Source organism: Solanum lycopersicum, chromosome 8, assembly GCF_036512215.1.
Source record: "Solanum lycopersicum chromosome 8, SLM_r2.1".
NCBI lineage: Eukaryota > Viridiplantae > Streptophyta > Magnoliopsida > Solanales > Solanaceae > Solanum > Solanum lycopersicum.
Window position 1 is genome coordinate 35,263,651 of NC_090807.1, and position 17,910 is coordinate 35,281,560.

General features: G+C 39.3%; 1 protein-coding gene across 1 annotated transcript; it reads right to left on the bottom strand.

Moving 5' to 3' along the window:
• Positions 1 to 3,452: 3,452 nt before the first annotated feature.
• LOC138337924 (uncharacterized) lies at positions 3,453 to 6,920 on the bottom strand. The gene is made up of 2 exons (XM_069288363.1): positions 4,409 to 6,920; positions 3,453 to 4,309 (listed from the first exon to the last, which is right to left on the bottom strand). Exons 1-2 carry the CDS (start codon positions 6,918 to 6,920, stop codon positions 3,453 to 3,455), a joined length of 3,369 nt encoding a protein of 1,122 aa, XP_069144464.1.
• Positions 6,921 to 17,910: the final 10,990 nt, after the last annotated feature.

The following is a 17,910-nucleotide window of genomic DNA, read 5'->3' on the forward strand; positions in this document are numbered from 1 at the left end:
CTACATACTTGAGGCCGGACCTCTAACCGGATGCTCTACATAAGTATGTGGATGTTCGAGGCCGGACCTTAAATCCGGATACCCGACAAAGATGTCGATATAGCTGCTGAAAGAGTCTTTATCTATCCGTAATCATATAAACCTATGGAACACCATCCAGACTTAGCTAATCAATGTAAGACCTTAAAGTCGAATAGAAACTCAACTTTGAATCACGGAGCAGAAATTATTGTCACTGACGTAACTCGAGAAGCCGTAACATCGAAGAAATAAGAGTAACAATCGCTAGAGCAAGCTCATCGTCTTTCTAAATACCCAACTATCAGACTCAAGTCTGCTACATCAGTCTACAAGGATTTAAGCCGGCCGAGCGACGTCGGGGCTAAACTAAGTCCTACCGACTCTGAATCATGCATTTCTAAGGAAAACCCTAGTCAAACCTAAACTAAGGCCCAACATACTTCTGACAACCAGTATTCAAACATACAAGTAATTCATATAGCAAAGAAGGTCAATTAATAACAATAAACATGCTCACAGTTACCCGATAATTCTCAGAAAAAAAGCAAAAATATGATTTGTAACACCTATGCATGATCCAATAACTACCCAACCCAAATCCCAACTAATCAACATGCATTCACATGTTCGAGTTCAATCTAAGAAGAGAAACCATAGCCTACCTGAACGCAGATCACGCGCGCTCCAAAATTCACTCCCCGGATCTTTTACTTTCTAAAAGGCCTCGAAATGTTGATACACTAAAATCGCAAGAAACGGAGACGGGTCAATTTCATGGTCAAAATGGAAAAAGTGGGATCCGCATTGAGAAATCCCGAATCAACCCCAAATAAAAGTCCTAAATAACTCTCGAAACTTGTATACCATAATGGAGCATAATTCAGGACTCAAAACAGTCCCAACATGAACATGCAACAAAAGAACCCAAATTCTAAGCTAAAAATCAGCAACTATGGCAGAAGCTACTTACAAGATTTTACCAAAAATGAAGCTCCAACAGCCAAAACCAACCACACCACAACGATCCTCACAAAAAACCACACAATATAGGCTCTTGAATCACTTGATTCGGACCTAAAATGGCCAAGAAATCACCTTCTAAAAAAACCCAAAACTTGTGCTCGAAAATGAGCTAGACAGCAGTTAAAACCCAAAATTTACCTCAAATCGGGTCCCCAAATCAGATTCCAAGCTCACCAATGTGTTGCCCTCGAAAAATCTCACAACTTAGCCTTTTGAATCGCCCAATTTGGAGTTGTATAGCTCAAGATATCAAGATTCTAAAGTAAGATACAAAGCTGAAAGTTGGGTTTTTATAGGGGCTGCACCAGATTCAGCTTTGCCTACTTTCTTTAAAGTCTCCGACGGGTGCTCGAAATTCGTTCGGAACCTGATAAAAATAAAATGGATATGCTACCCTACCAAAGTCGACATTCCGGACTCAAAGGCGCAGTCGAAATTTTCATCAGAGGTCATCTCGATAAAATGTGGGTCCCACTTCCATTGGTCATTTTAAGTCAAAAACCACAAAAGGGCTCGGAAAAATATCAAAAACCTCAAAACCTGAAAGAAGGATCAAACTAGACCAAACTCGACATTCCGGAGCTAACCGCGCTGACGGAATTCTCATCCGAGAGCGTTTACTCAGAATGTTGACTAAAGTCAAACTTAGCCTTTAAACTTAAAGTTAAAACGCCTAATCCCACCAACTCACACTGAAAACTTTGGGAGTCATGTCGACAATGCTTCTAGACTAAAATGACCCTTCCGGAACTGATGGAATCGTCAGAATTGGATTCTGATGTCATCTTCTTGAACTTTTGATCGAGAATGATCGTTCAAGGTTCATAAGCTCCAAAAATACTAAAACTCACACAATAACCAAACGAATGACCAGGTGACCGATCTGTCAGTCCCAGCAAGTCATAAATGACTTGGAATCTCTATAGGAACGCTCTAAACGATGTACAGAAGATAAAACACTAAAAATGACAATAAGGGTCATTACAATATCCACTACTAAAAAGAACTTTCGTCCGCGAAAGTAAGGGTCAAGAAGTACCTGAAGGCTCAAACAAGCCGGGAAACTGCTCTCGCATCTCCTGCTCGGTCTCCCAGGTAGCCTCCTCGACTGAACGATGCCTCCAACGGACCTTAACAATTGGAATGGCTCTCGAGCGCAATTTCCTCACATCTCTGGCTAGGATGGCAACTGACTCTTCTACAAATGTCAAATGATCATCCAACTCAATTGCATCATACTGGAGCACATGGGACTCATTAGGAATATATCGACGTAGCATCGAGACATGGAAAACTGGATGGATGGCTGAAAATGCTGGAGGTAGGGCCAACTCATAAGCAACCTCCCCAACTGTCCGAAGTATCTCAAAAGGCCCAATATACCTGGGGCTAAGCTTACCCCGTCTCCCAAATCTCATCACACCCATCATGGGCGACACACGGAGAAATACCCGATCACCAACAGAGAATCTCAAAGGTCGACGCCTCCGATTTGCATAACTCTGGTGCCTACTCTGAGCTGTCCTGAGTCTATCCTGAATCACTCTCACCTGCTCCAAAGCCTCCTGAATCAAATTTGTACCTCGCGGCCTAGGCTCTGTAGACTCGAACCAGCCCACTGGAGTGCGACAACGCCTACCATACAAGGCCTCAAACGGGGCCATCTGAATGCTAGAATGGTAGTTGTTGTTATATGCAAATTCTGCCAAAGGCAAGAACTGGTCCCATTGACCACCAAACTCCAAAACACAAGCCCGTAGCATGTCCTCAAGGACCTGAATAGTGCGCTCTGACTGACCATCAGTCTGCGGGTGGAAAGCTGTGCTCAGGTCAACCCGGGTGCCCAACTCATCCTGAAAGGTCCTCCAAAAGCTAGACGTGAACTGAGAACCCCGATCTGATATAATAGAAACTGGCACCCCATGAAGTCGAACCACCTCTCGAATGTAGATACGAGCCAACCTCTCGGCACTAAATGAAGATTGAACGGGAAGGAAATGTGCTGACTTGGTCAATCGATTAACGATGACCCAAATACTATCAAATCCTCTAGAAGTCCTCGGTAGACCAGCCACAAAATCCATAGTAATGCGATCCCACTTCCACTCCGGAATGGGTAATCCCTGAAATTCACCACCAGGCCTCAAATGCTCAGCCTTTACCTGCTGGCAGCACAAGCAACGAGAAACAAAGTCAGCAATATCTCGTCTCATGCCACTCCACCAGTAATGTTGTCTCAAATCACGATACATCTTCGCTGTACCCGGATGGATAGAATATCTAGACTCATGAGCCTCCGAAAGTATCAATTGTATCAAATCTCCAACTCTCGGGACACAAATGCGACCAACGAATCTCAACACTCCATCAGGATTTAAGGTAGCCTGATCACCATTACCCGCTAACACTCAATCTCTAAGGGACCCCAGGGCCTTATCCTCAAATTGACAACCACGGATCCTATCATACAAAGAAGACTGAACTCCCATATAAGCCAAGACGCGTCTAGAATCTGATATATCTAATCGAACCATGCTATTGGCTAAAAACTGAATGTCCAAAGCCAAGGGTCTTTCACCTGCAGATAAGAAGGCTAGACTACCCATACTCACCGCCTTTCGGCTCAAGGCGTCTGCTACCACGTTCGCCTTGCCCGGATGATAGAGAATGGAGAGATCATAATCCTTCAGGAGCTCAATCCAATGACGCTGCCTCGAATTAAGGTCCCTCTGGCTCATGATGTACTGAAGACTCTTGTGGTCAGTATAGATCTCACATCGAACTCCATACAAGTAGTGCCTCCAAATCTTAAGTGCGAAAACTACCGCTGCCAACTCCAAGTCATGGGTGGGGTAGTTGCGCTCATGGACCTTAAGCTGCCTCGACGCATACGCAATAACCCGGCCCTGCTGCATCAATACACAACCCACACCAACAACAACACCAGACGCATCACAATAAATCGTGAAACCCTCACCCTCAATCGGAAGAGTCAATATAGGAGCGCTAGTAAGCAACTCCTTGAGCTTCAGAAAGCTCATCTCACACTCCTCCGACCACACAAAGGGAATATCCTGGCGAGTCAACCGAGTCAAAGGAGCTGGAATAGTAGAAAAACCCTCAACAAAATGCCTGTAGTAACTCGCTAACCCGACAAAGCTACGAACCTCAATAACAGAAGTGGGTCTGTCCCAATCACGAATAGCTTCAATCTTCGTCGGATCTACCCTAATACCCTCCTTGGACACCACATGCCCCAAGAATGCTACAGACGCAAGCCAAAACTCGCACTTTGAGAACTTGGCATAAAGCTGCTGATCTCTCAAAGTCTAGAGCACTATCCTCAAATGCTGCTCATGCTCACTCCGGCTCCGCGAGTATACCAATATGTCATCAATGAAGATGATAACAAATGAATCAAGGTATGGCCTGAACACACGTGTCATCAAGTCCATGAAGGCGGCTGGGGCATTAGTCAACCCAAAAGACATCACAAGGAACTCATAATGGCCGTAACGAGTCCTAAATGCAGTCTTAGGGATGTCTGCTGTTCTAATCCTCAGCTGATGGTACCCGGACCTCAAATCAATCTTAGAAAATATGACGGCACCCTGAAGCTGATCAAACAAATCATCTATACGAGGCATAGGGTAACGGTTCTTCACCGTCACCTTGTTCAGCTGTCTGTAGTCAATGCACATCCTCAAAGTCCCATCCTTCTTTTTCACAAACAGAACAGGAGCACCCCAAGGCGACACACTCGGACGAATGAACCCCTTTTCTAAGAGGTCCTTTAGCTGTACACTGAGCTCTCTGAGCTCTGCAGGAGCCATCCGATAAGGCGGAATAGAAATAGGACGAGTGCCAGGCTCCAAATCTATAGCAAAATCAATGTCACGTTCTGGGGGTAGGCCAGGTAGATCTGTAGGGAACACATCTGCATACTCTCTAACCACAGGAACTGAGTCAACTGAAGGGCCCTCCCTACTCACATCTCTGATGTGGGCCAAATACGCTAAACACCCAGAAGAAACCAACCGCCTAGCTCGAATAAAAGAAATTATCCCCGTCGGTGTGTGACTATAAGCAGCCTGCCACAATACCGGGGGAACACCAGGCATGGATAAGGTAACAGTCTTGGCATAGCAATCCAAGACCGCATGATATGGGGATAACCAGTCCATGCCCAAAATCACATCAAAATCAATCATATCTAGCATAATAAGATCAGCTCTAGTATCATAACCCTGGATGGTCACTAAGCAAGATCGCAATACTTGATCCACTACTAAGAACTCACCTATCGGGGTCGAATCATGAACCGGCTCTTCCAAAGACTCGGACCTCATACCCAATCGGGGAGCAAAATAAATAGATACATACGAGAATGTGGACCCTGGATCAAATAATACTGTAGCAGGCTGATGGCACAAGAAGAGCGTACCTGAGATGACATCATCAGATGCCTCAGCCGCCGCCCTTGTCAGGGCAGCGTAGAAATGGCCTTGAGCACCTCTACCTGGTGCACCCGGTCTACCACCTGACCTGCCTCCCCGAGCTCCACCCCTAGTAACCTGTCGACTCTCTCGACGGTCCTGAATCTGACCACCTCCTCTAGCCGAAGAAGACACGGCTGAAACTGGTTTAGAAGTAGGTGGAGCTGGTACAATCACCCCCCGACCTCGCCGGGGGCATTCTCTAGACCAATGGTCAAGAGCACCACAATCATAACACCCCGAAGTTGAACGCCCTGTAGTAACCTGACCGCGGCATGGAGGAAAAGAATCTGATCCCCTCGAATTCTGGCCTGTACTAGGACCACTCTGCTGATATTGACCTCCCTCAGAAACAGGTAATGCCGCCTGAACAGGCCGACTGGTCTGACCCTGCTGGAACCTCTGACGTGGCCTATCATATGAGTCCCTCCCCCTAGTCTGCGACTCGCTATAGCTGCCCTGGTAGCGTGCCCTCTTATCGCTGCCCCCTTGGGCCTCACGATGAATATGCTCCATGGATCGGGCATGATCGACCACATCAAGAAAAGAACGGCCAGCTAAAACCATATGCTCTGTGTCAACCCTCAAACGGTATCGCAACCCACGTACAAAACAACAAACTCTCTCTCCCTCTGTGGGCAGGATCATAGTAGCATGGCGAGACAACTCATGGAACCTCGCCTCATACTCTGAAACGGTCATAGATCCCTGCTCCAATCTAGAGAACTGATCACGAAGCCTGTCTTTGACGCTCCGTGGCATGAATCGGGCCAAGAAAGCCTCTGAGAACTCACTCCAAGATATAGGAGGAGATCCAACTGGCCTAGACTCCCGATACGTGCGCCACCACTGCCTGGCTGGCCCACGGAACTGATGAGCGGTAAAGTCAGCTCCTCTCGACTCCAAAAGGTCTAATGACTGTAACTGCTCCTGGCAAGTGAGCTGAAACTCGTGAGCGTCCTCTCCAATCGCCCCTGAGAATATAGGCGGTGCCAACCTCTGAAATACCCCAAGCATCTTCTGATCCCGCAGTGGCATCTCTCTAACCTCTAAGTCTGGTGGGGCGGCCACATGAACTGGTGGCGGCTGATCTTGCAGCGCTGGTGCTGGTACTGCTGGTGCTGGTGCCTGTCGCATATCCCCAATAGCTGCTAATATCTGAGTCAAGAGGGAAGGAAGATCAGGTGCTGCAACTGGTGCGGGTGGTGGCTGGGCAGGCCCCGGCCCCACTGGCTGTGGCGGTACATGCGCTGCATGAGGCTCCTTCTCCATATCCCAGGCAGGTGCTGCAGCCCTACCTCGACCTCGTGGTCGACGTCTACCCCAAGCTGAGGCTCTGGGTGCATCTCCCTCAAACGCACCGCCTCGCGTGCGAGCCATCCTGTAATAGAGTGAAACAACTGAGATTTTAAGAAACAAACAAGACACACGCGGCACGAATTTGAAACAAAATGGATATTTTCTCAAATACTTCCTGTAGCCTCCTAAAGATAAGTTACGGACGTCTCCGCACCGATCCGCAGGACTCTACCAATCCGCAGGACTCTACTCTACTAAGTCACCTATGTGCGTCATATGTATTCATGTGCCTAATTATATGTTTCATGAGTTAATGAGGTAATTATATGAGTTATTACAGTTTTGTAGGCAGTGTGTCTAGTTTCGTGAAGTTTGGAGGTCAAACGTCCAAAAAAGTCCATGACGTTCGAAAGGTTTGCCTTGAAACGACCTTGTGTGTCTTGGCTTGTTTTATCAAGTTTTACGTGTTCATTTTAGATAAAATTCTTGTGGGAGGTTCTACACTCGTATACGATTATCTTTGGGTTGTAAACGTCTGGGAAAACATCCCCAAGGACCATCTAAGGGTCCTTGAGGATGGACCCATGTTGGTGTCCAAAACTTCCCAAGGTAGTCCCACCTACGGATGGCAAACGACTGTCAGTTGCCTGGTCGACGCCCCGTAGTGGTGGAGCGATGGGTACTTAGCCTAGGGATATTAACCTCCAATTTTCATGGATCATTCACAAACAAAGATGACCACCACGGGCCGTCGATTGGACGACGCTTAGTAGGTACTATCTGTCGATTGGATCTGGAATTCCTGCGCAACTTCACTGTTATGTTATGGGTGAAGTTGTAAATTCACCCCACATCCAAATAAGAGAAAGGGCGGTTACTTAGGCTTTTTTTGGGTATTTTAAACATGTTAATAAGTCTTTAACACTTAAAATATTTTATTCTTCAAAATCAAAACCCAAATTCCCTTAGAAATTCTCTAGAACTCCATTGGAGCCAAAACTCAAGGAAGTGCTTGTATTGGAGGTTTGAGTTGTGATTCTTCATCAAATCGGAGGATTATATTTATTCATATATGTTTTTTTATCCTTAAAACTTTTTTCATCAAAGGAGACCAAATTCAAAGAAGTTCTCTAAAAGTTTTTAAAGATGAATTGTCCAAATTCATGATCTATCCATGGGTTTATGCATTAAAGGTTTTAAAGCATTGTATATGGATCAAAATTTTTTATTTATATGATTTTGACTCAATTAACCTATGAATCCTTGTAATTAATGAACCCTAGTAATTGACTACTTTATGGTTTAAGCGATTTGGACTTGATGCTTATGAATTCTAGTGTAGTTATCTATGGGATATTTATTGATGTAATAATTGTGTTGAATTTATATCTAGGTTGTCTTAGATTGATAAATCTATATTTAATTGACCTAGTTTCATTGAATATCATAGTATAATTATTGAATTATTGGTTATGGCCATTGGTAAGGGCTTTATGGTATTGAATTGGATGATTTAGCTTTGAATTGAAGTGGAGAGAATAAATTGGTGGTATGCTGACTTAATTCTCTTTATTTTATGTTGATTAGACTTGATTTATGTTGTGATCGGTATGGTACACTTATGGTGGCGGTGCTATGTGCTTTACTTGCAATTGATGTAGCCTTGGCAGTGTTACTTTATGTATTATGATGATCATGGCCTTGTCGCCACTACTTGAAGTATTATGATGATTTGTATAGTTTATTTATGTGAATTATGAGTCTCTCTCTCTCTCTCTATATATATATATGTGTGTGTGTGTGTGTGTGTGTGTGTGTGTGTGTGTGTCACGCCCCAAGCTACCCCCAAGACGCGGACACAGAACCTAGGACCACAAGTGATCCGAATCATGAGCATACTAAAGATAATAAACTGTTGCGGAAGCTAAATAATACTTAAAATGAAAAGATGGGGAATAACCATATTCTATAACTGAGATATTTGAAAACAATGAGTTTAATACAAAAGAAATATTAACTAAATACTAAGTTGAATCTAACTATGTTTGAAAATAGCCTCTAAACTAGACTAGAAATACTGGGACAAGCCCCAGCTAAATCTAGCAATAAAAATGAAACTAAATGACTAAAGACTGAAAAGAAACTCATGACTGTTTTTCTTGGAGAATAAGGACTCACCGCTGAATCTGCTGAACTTGAGATTTGGAAATCGATCTATGCGTGATCTGAATGCTGAGAACCTAAACCTATATCACGAGAAGATGTAGTGCACGTATGCGACACTACATGAAAGGTACCGAGCATTTAGGATAGAATAAAGCTGAAATAAAACATAACTGAACAAGCACAAAAACAAGTATAATAATCTGAACGTGATGTGCTGATTTCTGAGCTAACTGGATGCAATAACAAATTTATAACATGCTGAAACTGAATATCGAATGCAGAGAGTCTTACTAAACTGTGGGAGCTACTAATTATCGATAATAAAACCACATGAGCTAAATATGGAGTCCGATGTATTAGCCCCATCGAGAGGACCCAATATACCTTGCCAAAGGTATAAAGGCATGCCGACGTGATCACTAAACTGATTGCGCACAGAGGGGACTTACAACCTTCATGGCTAGTAGTTACGCTAAACCCTAGTCCAACTCGGTATGATGCTACTCCCAATGAATTTTGTAAATTAACTGATTATATCTGAATTTCTGTAAATACTGGATAGCTCAAAACTGAACATGCAAACGGAGAATGCAACAATTAATCTAGTTATTATGCATTTATAACTGAGGCATGTATATATGAAGTGTCTGAAAACCTAGCATGTGTATTTCAATAACTAAACAAATACAAAGCTAGGGTTCTGAAATTCATGCGATAACCTGAGTAATAACATGATACTCAGATTTGGAACATACATTTAATAAATTCATGAAGTTATATCAAAGTTCTAGAAACCCTAGGTTTCATCATGATAACAGAATCAAGAACTGACTGAAACTAAGGACCCAATGGGTGAAAGGAACCCACTAGTGAAATCCCACATACCTGGAGATGAAATCCACAAAAAAATACTTAAGTTTCGGGGATGGAACTGCTGGAGCTTGTGGCGTTCTTGAACTAGGGTTCTTGAGCTTTTTTTCTCCTCTCTTGCTTCTAATTTTCCAAGTTTTGATTTAATGATTTGACTTGGATATGTTTTAATCATGTTTCTGGGCTTAAACTGACTAAAATCTTATTATTCAGGGTCAAAACGATGTAACTTAGGGTTTAAACGGAGTGGGAAACGTCAAAAATACCCCTGGGAAGGTTGTTGTCGGGCCTCACGATGGCCAGGACTGACGGTCCGTCGTGCGCACGACGCCCCGTCGTGAGGGCCTGTTCGACATGCCTTTACCAAAATGGGCATAAATTTTTAATCGGAGGTCTGATTTTAGCAAGGTCGGTGGCTATGGAAAGATAATTCAATTATGTATCTTTGGGTAGGTCACAGGAGACCTAATTCAGTTTTTGATAAGGTTATGATCATTTTAATTTGACCCAACTACATTTCCCTTTAACTGGCTGCAAATTTTCCACCTACGGACTGTAGGTCCACATAAGAACCATGCTTGTCATCAATAGATCTTGTCAGAGAATGGTTGAAGGTATTCTTGATCGACGGTCACAGAATACGGACCTTCGTTTGACCTATGGACCGTAAGTCTGTCCGTCGTCCAAGACTTAACCAATTTTTCTAGGCTGAAATTTTTGGGAGTTTCTGATCCATCGATGGTTGTGCAGGACGGATTGTGGTTCAGGCTACGATCCATCGATGCCATCGTTTGTAGCACCTGCAGATATTTCTGATGAGCTATCTTAGTCGACATTGAAAGGTAGCCCTAGTGGACCTCTTTGGTAGGGTGAATGTGATTGAATTATGAAATAGATATGAAACCTCTTCATGTAATCCTTTAATGTCAATTACTCTATGAGCACAAAGGCTAGCACCGAGTTATTATGTTATGGGAAGTATCTTTACTTGATAAGGAGACTAGAGTACAATGTAGATCTACTTTAAAAGGATACTAGAGTGCATAAAATCCTTTCATATTCCTTAACCATGTGCCTACATGGGATGTGTCCTAATTCTACCCTTGGCAAGTAGAACAACCTCATCGAAGTAGGTTAGAACTTCGGATTACATGTCTAGCTATCATGTTCTATGTCAGTTATTGCATATTCTCATCATATAGGATACCTACTAGCATTAGAGAAGCTCTATGAAGTTTAGGTGGTGGTATTGGACGCTATCTAGACATTACACAATAAACTTTGAAGGTGTTAGTTAGAGTCCCTAGGTACTGTCCAAGACTATTACTTGAATATCCTTGTGTGATGAATGAGTCTTAAATGAACTAATGAATATAATGACTTAAGTTAAGAAACCATATTAAATGAATAATTACTTACCTAGAGTATTTAAGTGTCGTTTTGTTAAGGTGTGAAGGGGGCATATGAATGGTCACTTCTTATCTTACTTACGTAAGTTTTAAGAATGACTCTAGTTATAGAAAATGGTTGATTATACATGATCAAAGCCTTAGGTAGTCTTAAGGATTATTTAGCTATCTTGGAGAGTTCAATCATGGACGTTATCAAAATAAATTTATGGGTTGAGACATTACGTAGAACAATCAAGTTGGTCTACAATTCTTGGAAATGCAACTAAATCAAGTTGGTCAAACTGAATATTAGAGAAATTTGCTAAGTAGTTATCGTCCTTGTCTCCTCTACAATTGTGTAATTATTATAAATAATTATTTAGTGGAAAACAAGAGGAAATACTAATAATAGTTGAACGACCTTATTTTTTTTCATGATGCTTGTAAAGACCCTTGTTTATCCATTGCGAGAAGGATGACATTAGTTCAGCTGGAACTTCACCGTCAATATTAAAACCTTCAAATTAACATTTTTGCTTCACATCACAACTGAAGACTTCGACTTTCTCCTCTTTCTTTTTCACTTTTGCTTTTTCTATATGCTTCTCCTTTTCTTTATACTTCTCCTTATTCTTAATCTTTTCTTCTTATTCTACTTCTCCTTCGATTCCTTTGCCTTCTTATCCTTCTCCTTATTTTCCTTCTTCTCCTTCTCCTTCTTCTCAATAATTACAGATAGTGTTTGGGAAATAATTTTTTTCAACCTTCTACAATTCAAAGACTCTAAAATCATCTTGGATCTTTGGATATCAATATTATAAGACAGTTTCTTAAAAAAATCAGTGAGTTTTTCTTAACGACTAATAAAATAATCATGTTGCTACTCACATTATTCACATTGACAAAAATAGCATTTGATTTTAGAAGAGGAAGCAACACCAATAATAGATTGAGGCGTCATCATGGATGAAGTTTAGTATTTCATTTCATCTACAAGGTAAATGAGAAAAGATTGAGAGTTTATAGTTTATTATAAAGTAATAATAACATTATGTTGCCACTGATGGATAATCTATTGCCACAAATTTACATTATGGTACTACATATGTAATTTATGTTTCCACATATAAATCTTATGTTGCCATAGATGTACCTACTGTTGTCACACATGAAATTTCTATTGCCACATATAAATCTTATGTTGCCATAGATTTACCTAATGTTGCCATAAACGAATCTTCTATTGCCACAGATGAATCTTATGTTGCTATAAATCACCATTTTGTTGCCCTAACACATAGGTGAGATGTTACAACAAATTAATACTCTATTGGAATATGCATTAAGATATTAGTAATGTGTGGCAACATATGATACATATTTTAACAAATGAATATGTTGGACAAATTAACAAGACTATACCTCTAAAATCATATCAACAAAATGGCCACAAAAGAACAACAAAAGCAACAAAAAATTACTTTTCACGGAATGTTATCAATACATATACATTTCCTAAAAATTAGGATCCTTTTCGGGTTGGTTGATTTTCTTTCAAAAACAATAAATAATAGACACCATTGTATCATTATTCAATTCTTACATCTATAGAAGGATTTATTGTTTATTAATCAAAGAAAATAACTTAGTATTATTTGAAAATTGTAAAATCTTTCAGAAAAATAACTTATCCATTTTAAGATAAATACGATTTCAGTTCACAAAAAGGGGAGAGTCACGACGGAAGATTAGGAGGAAAATAATGGAGATAGCTACAGAGGAAGATAATAGAGATAGTCGAATTTTTGGATTTCTAAGGAAGAAGAAGAAGAACAAAAGAGAGAAAGATGGAGAAGAAGAAGAATATAGTTTGGATTGAATTATGGAAGTTCAAAAATGAAGTGTATTTTTTATTTTATAAAAGATTAGAAAGTTTTAAAATGTTAATTTTGTCCAAGATTTACTTGATTAAATTTTAAAAAGGATTTGACCATCTCTTGGTCAACCTGTCTCCAAAAACTATACCAAGACTTAATTGACACCTTTGTTTTAGTTTTCTCACGTTCCAGAATCATCCATCGTCTTCCTTAACATTCCAACTTATTCCTTAGAATTCCAAAAAAACTACAGATGCAAACACTCTCTTAATTCTCTTTATCTTCTTAGGTATCACCGTATTAAGTATATTATTCTACAGTTTCTACCCAAGTCCTTTTCAAGCTCAAGTTGGGCATGTTAACCACATAATCAAATGTTTTAATAATGACAATGCATTTACTGACTAACCCGCTTGTTGCAGGAAAGGTATGAAACACAAGCGCTAATACAAGGCTATTAATTGAGGAGACAACAAGAATCAAATTGATTATGGAAAATCCAGTTTAAAGTGGAAAATGGATATTTGATTAATCATATCAAATCTCAAAACTACCAAAATCAAAAAACACACAAGGAAAATCCTGTAGATCAATCAAGACGTATATGATGATGAAATCGCGGGACAAACTAAGAAAACAATATTGGGAAAACAGGAAGTATGAGAAGGTCAAACCAGGTCAAGATTCAAGATCCTTCTACAACAAAGAAATTGATCTATCATCCACATATCTAATATGGACACGATTCAGCATGATCAATTATAATCGAATCAAGGATAAGACCTATGACCCTTGATTCAAACATGGGTTCATTTTAAGAGATTTTCCTATATAAACCTCTTTTGTCTCTAATGTGAAGTATGCAACTTCACTTGAACTTATTTGTAATATTCTTTTATTTTTGATAAAGATTGTACACAAAGAGTGAACAATTGAAAGAGAAAAGAGAAGGAAAGATTAAGAGAATCGGTTATACAAGTAGAGGTAGTGTCAAGTTTAGAAAATCTAATTTTCACATCAGACAAGATCGAAATACTACTCATTTTGTACTACCAAGTTGATCAGGCTCTTAAAGGAAACCCTTCAAACCCAAGATGACTGGGCTAGGCTCCACATTGGTGATCTGTAGGGAAGTCGACTACTGCATACAGACAGTCAACTGTACAAATATTGTACTTCACCCCCTCTCTTATCTTTCAAATGGTATCAAAGTAGTTCTCATAGGATTCAGTGTTTAACCACACGTGAGTAAAGATAAAATGACACATTACTAGATTCCTGGTGCTTTACTTCAAGATGACCACTCTTCACATCGACCACCATCCTTCAATGGGAAACATTACTCTCATTGTAAAGATCGATTTCAAATCCTTGTCTCCTAAAATGACCATCAAGCATGGATAGTCATCAAGATCAGACAAAGCCTATTCGTGGATTAACTGAAAAAGATAACACTAAAAAGCCTTTTGATCCTGAATTATTTGAAATTTCTAAGGAGAAACAAGAGGTAATTCAAATTAATTGTAGAGCTATAAGTCTGTTGTATTGTGCAGTAAGCATAATACAATATGATAAAATATCAAATTGCAAAACTGCGAAAGAGATGTGCGAAAAGCTAGAAGTGACTTACAAAGGAACCACTAAAGTAAGGGAGGATCGAATTAGATCACTCGTAAATGAATACGAATTGTTCAAAATGATCGATGATGAAAATGTTTAATCCATGTTCTCAAGATTCAGTAAAATTGTACGCAAAGTAAATTAACTTGGAATGGTTTACTGTAATATATTACAGGTCAGTAAACTGGTCAGATGTCTTCTGGAGGCTTGGGAAACTAAGGATGTCATTCTTGAAGATGGAGATATGCAAAATATTACATATGATGTGCTTCAAGTAAACTTAATAGCATATGAACAAAAACATATATATCAATACAACAAGTATGAAAAAAAGAAAATTGTGGAATTTACTGTCGAGAAATCCAAAATCAAAGAGGAAAATGTGAAAATCAAGATGAAGGAACAACACTCATTACTCATGGAGTAAGACTAATGCTAAGACAAAGAAGACAAAGACCTCATCAAGATTTCAAGAGTAATTATTTCAAAAGAAAAGATGATCGTTTTTACTACTGCAGGGAACCAGGACAGATAAAACAAAATTGTCCAAAATGGAGGAAAAGAAAAAGTCAGAGAAATGAAGATCAAAAAAGCCTTGGAGCATGGGAAAAGTGAGAAACCACCAATGATAACTATGATGAAATGCCAAATTTTTGTTTCATGGCACTTGGTGAAACAAGTGTGGTAGACCTTTTAACCGTCCAAACTGTAATGATTTACAAAACTCTTTAGGTATGGTCACTTATCAATTGTAAAAAGTCATTCATACAATAAACTTTCTCAAGGAAAGAAAAATGGGCAAATTCTTCTCGAAGCAAGTCAAATTGAAGTCGACCTAATGACAGAATAACTATAGGAAGTGAAAATACAATTGAATAACATTATAATATCTTCAAGCCACAACTTTTTTTGATCTAATAGAACAATGATTTACAGAAGAAATTCTCTCAATCATAGTTCAAACAGATCAAATAGATCTATCTCTAACTCTGATTCTTTTAATCCTTATGCTAAGATAACTTGTTACACTTGTGGTGATATTGTTCATAAATCTTTTAACTATAGAAAATTTTCCTATGGGAAATGGATTTGGAGACCAAAACATACTAAGCATCAAGGACCCAAAAATACTTGGGCACCTAAAAAGTAACTCTTTATTTTACAGGAGCACTCCAAGAAAACCTAAAAAAAAGGGAATGTGGGTACTTGATAGTGGATGCTCCAGACATATGTATGAAAAAAAAAGAAAATTTCAAATAAATAAAAAGAATAGATGGAGGATGTGTTATATTTAGTGATAATGAAAAAGAAGAAGTTAATGGAGTCGGAACTAGTACACTAAGTTCATGATGTTATCTAATCAAAGTACACTAAGTTGAATGACTCAAACATAATCGTCTCAGCATTAGTCAACTGTGTGATGCTGGATTTCAAGTCACCTTCAATACAACTAGTTGCATCATCAAGCATCCCAAGAAACAGTTAACTCTTACCGGTGACCGAGCAAATAATATATATATTTGAAATAATGTCGTTTTCCATCACTCACCTGTATCACAACAGTTACAAATGATCCATGTCTATGGCATCAAAACTGCCAAAACTAATGTTTGAAAAAAGATCACATATGCGGCGCATGTTAAATGAGTAAGCATTTCAAAGGAAAAGACATAGTATGTGCTTTTAACTGTTACAGCTCCTCTATATGGATCTATTTGGTCCCACCCGTACCGCCAATATTGGAGGTAAAAATATGCTTTTATAATTGTTGATAATTTCTCAAGGTCTACATGGGTAATATTTCTAACTCATAAAAATGAAGCTTTTACCAACTTTGAAGCTTTTTTCAGACGGATTCAGCGAGAAGAAGGTTACTACATTATTGTTATTCATAGTGATCATGTTGGAAAATTTGAGAATAAAGTTGTTGAAGAATTTTGCGCTCAAAATGGTTTCACTAAGAACTACACTGCACCTAGATCTCCTCAACAAAAATGGGGTAGTTTAACGGAAAAAGAAATCACTACAAGATACAGCTAGAACAATGCTTCTCGATAGAAGCTTACCTTATCATTTTTGGCCAAAACTATAAGCATTGCCAATCATATTATTAATAGGTGTCTAATCAAATCGACTCTAAAGAAGACCCCGTATGAATTGTTGAGAGGAAAGAAGCCCAACATAAGTTACTTTCATCCTTTCGGCTGTAATTGGTTTACAAAATAATGGTAAGAATAATCTCAGAAAACTCGGTCTGAGAAGCGATAAAGGTATATTCCTAGGATATACACCTCTTAGCAGAAGTTTTTGAGTTTTTAATAAAAGAACTTTAAGTGTTGAAGAATCTGTTCGTGTTGTTTTTTTATGACACTAACACTAGAATACAAGAAAGGAAGCTATTGATGGCGAAGTCATTAACAATCAATCAACTATAACTGCTTCAAAAGATGATCGACCGACAAAAGATATCATAAGAGCCACACTCGAGCAAAGCACTAGAGAGTCGACTGTTATAGAAGAGGATTCGACTACACCAGCTTATAAGGCCAACGTATTGATTGTTAGACTTGTTTTATCTAGTCTAAGTCATATATGGCCTGACTAGGGTAATTTATTGTTGGGATTGGATCTAATTCTTGAAGAATTTATAATGAACCCTATTTCCCCTAACCCTATGTTATGAATTGAAGTTAATTAGGATAGTGATGATGCAATTGATCTACTTATTGTATTATTTTCTATTGAATGATGTTACTACACCTATTATTGGATGAAATTGGTTGGTTGATAGTAATACCATGATGATGGATTGTGACAGAGATTGGGTAAGTCTATATGATCCTAAACTTTACTTGGTTATGATGACTTATGAGTGATGATGTAGTTCAGTTGAAGCATGTCTTCTGATTAGTCTAAGTTGGTGTTTGTATGACGTTGAATTGATATGTCTTGATTATGTGATTGTGAGATTATGCTTAAGATATAATTATATAAGGTTTTTATGAAGTACCTATGTGTCGTGCTATGATATGATGATGTTAATATGCTTGTATCACATATGAGGATTGTATTGAAAGGATGTCCTCATGCAATTCCTCTTGAGCTAATGACTATGACTATACGAGGAGTTATTCTCCTATGACCTAA

What these genes read in the sequence shown, in the direction of transcription:
- LOC138337924 (XM_069288363.1), bottom strand. Translation starts at nt 6,920, where the DNA reads ATGGCTCGCACGCGAGGCGGTGCGTTTGAGGGAGATGCACCCAGAGCC. An exon ending in GGTATACTCGCGGAGCCGGA is followed by an intron (nt 4,310 to 4,408) that starts GTGAGCATGAGC and finishes TTGCGTCTGTAG; the next exon opens with CATTCTTGGGGCATGTGGTG.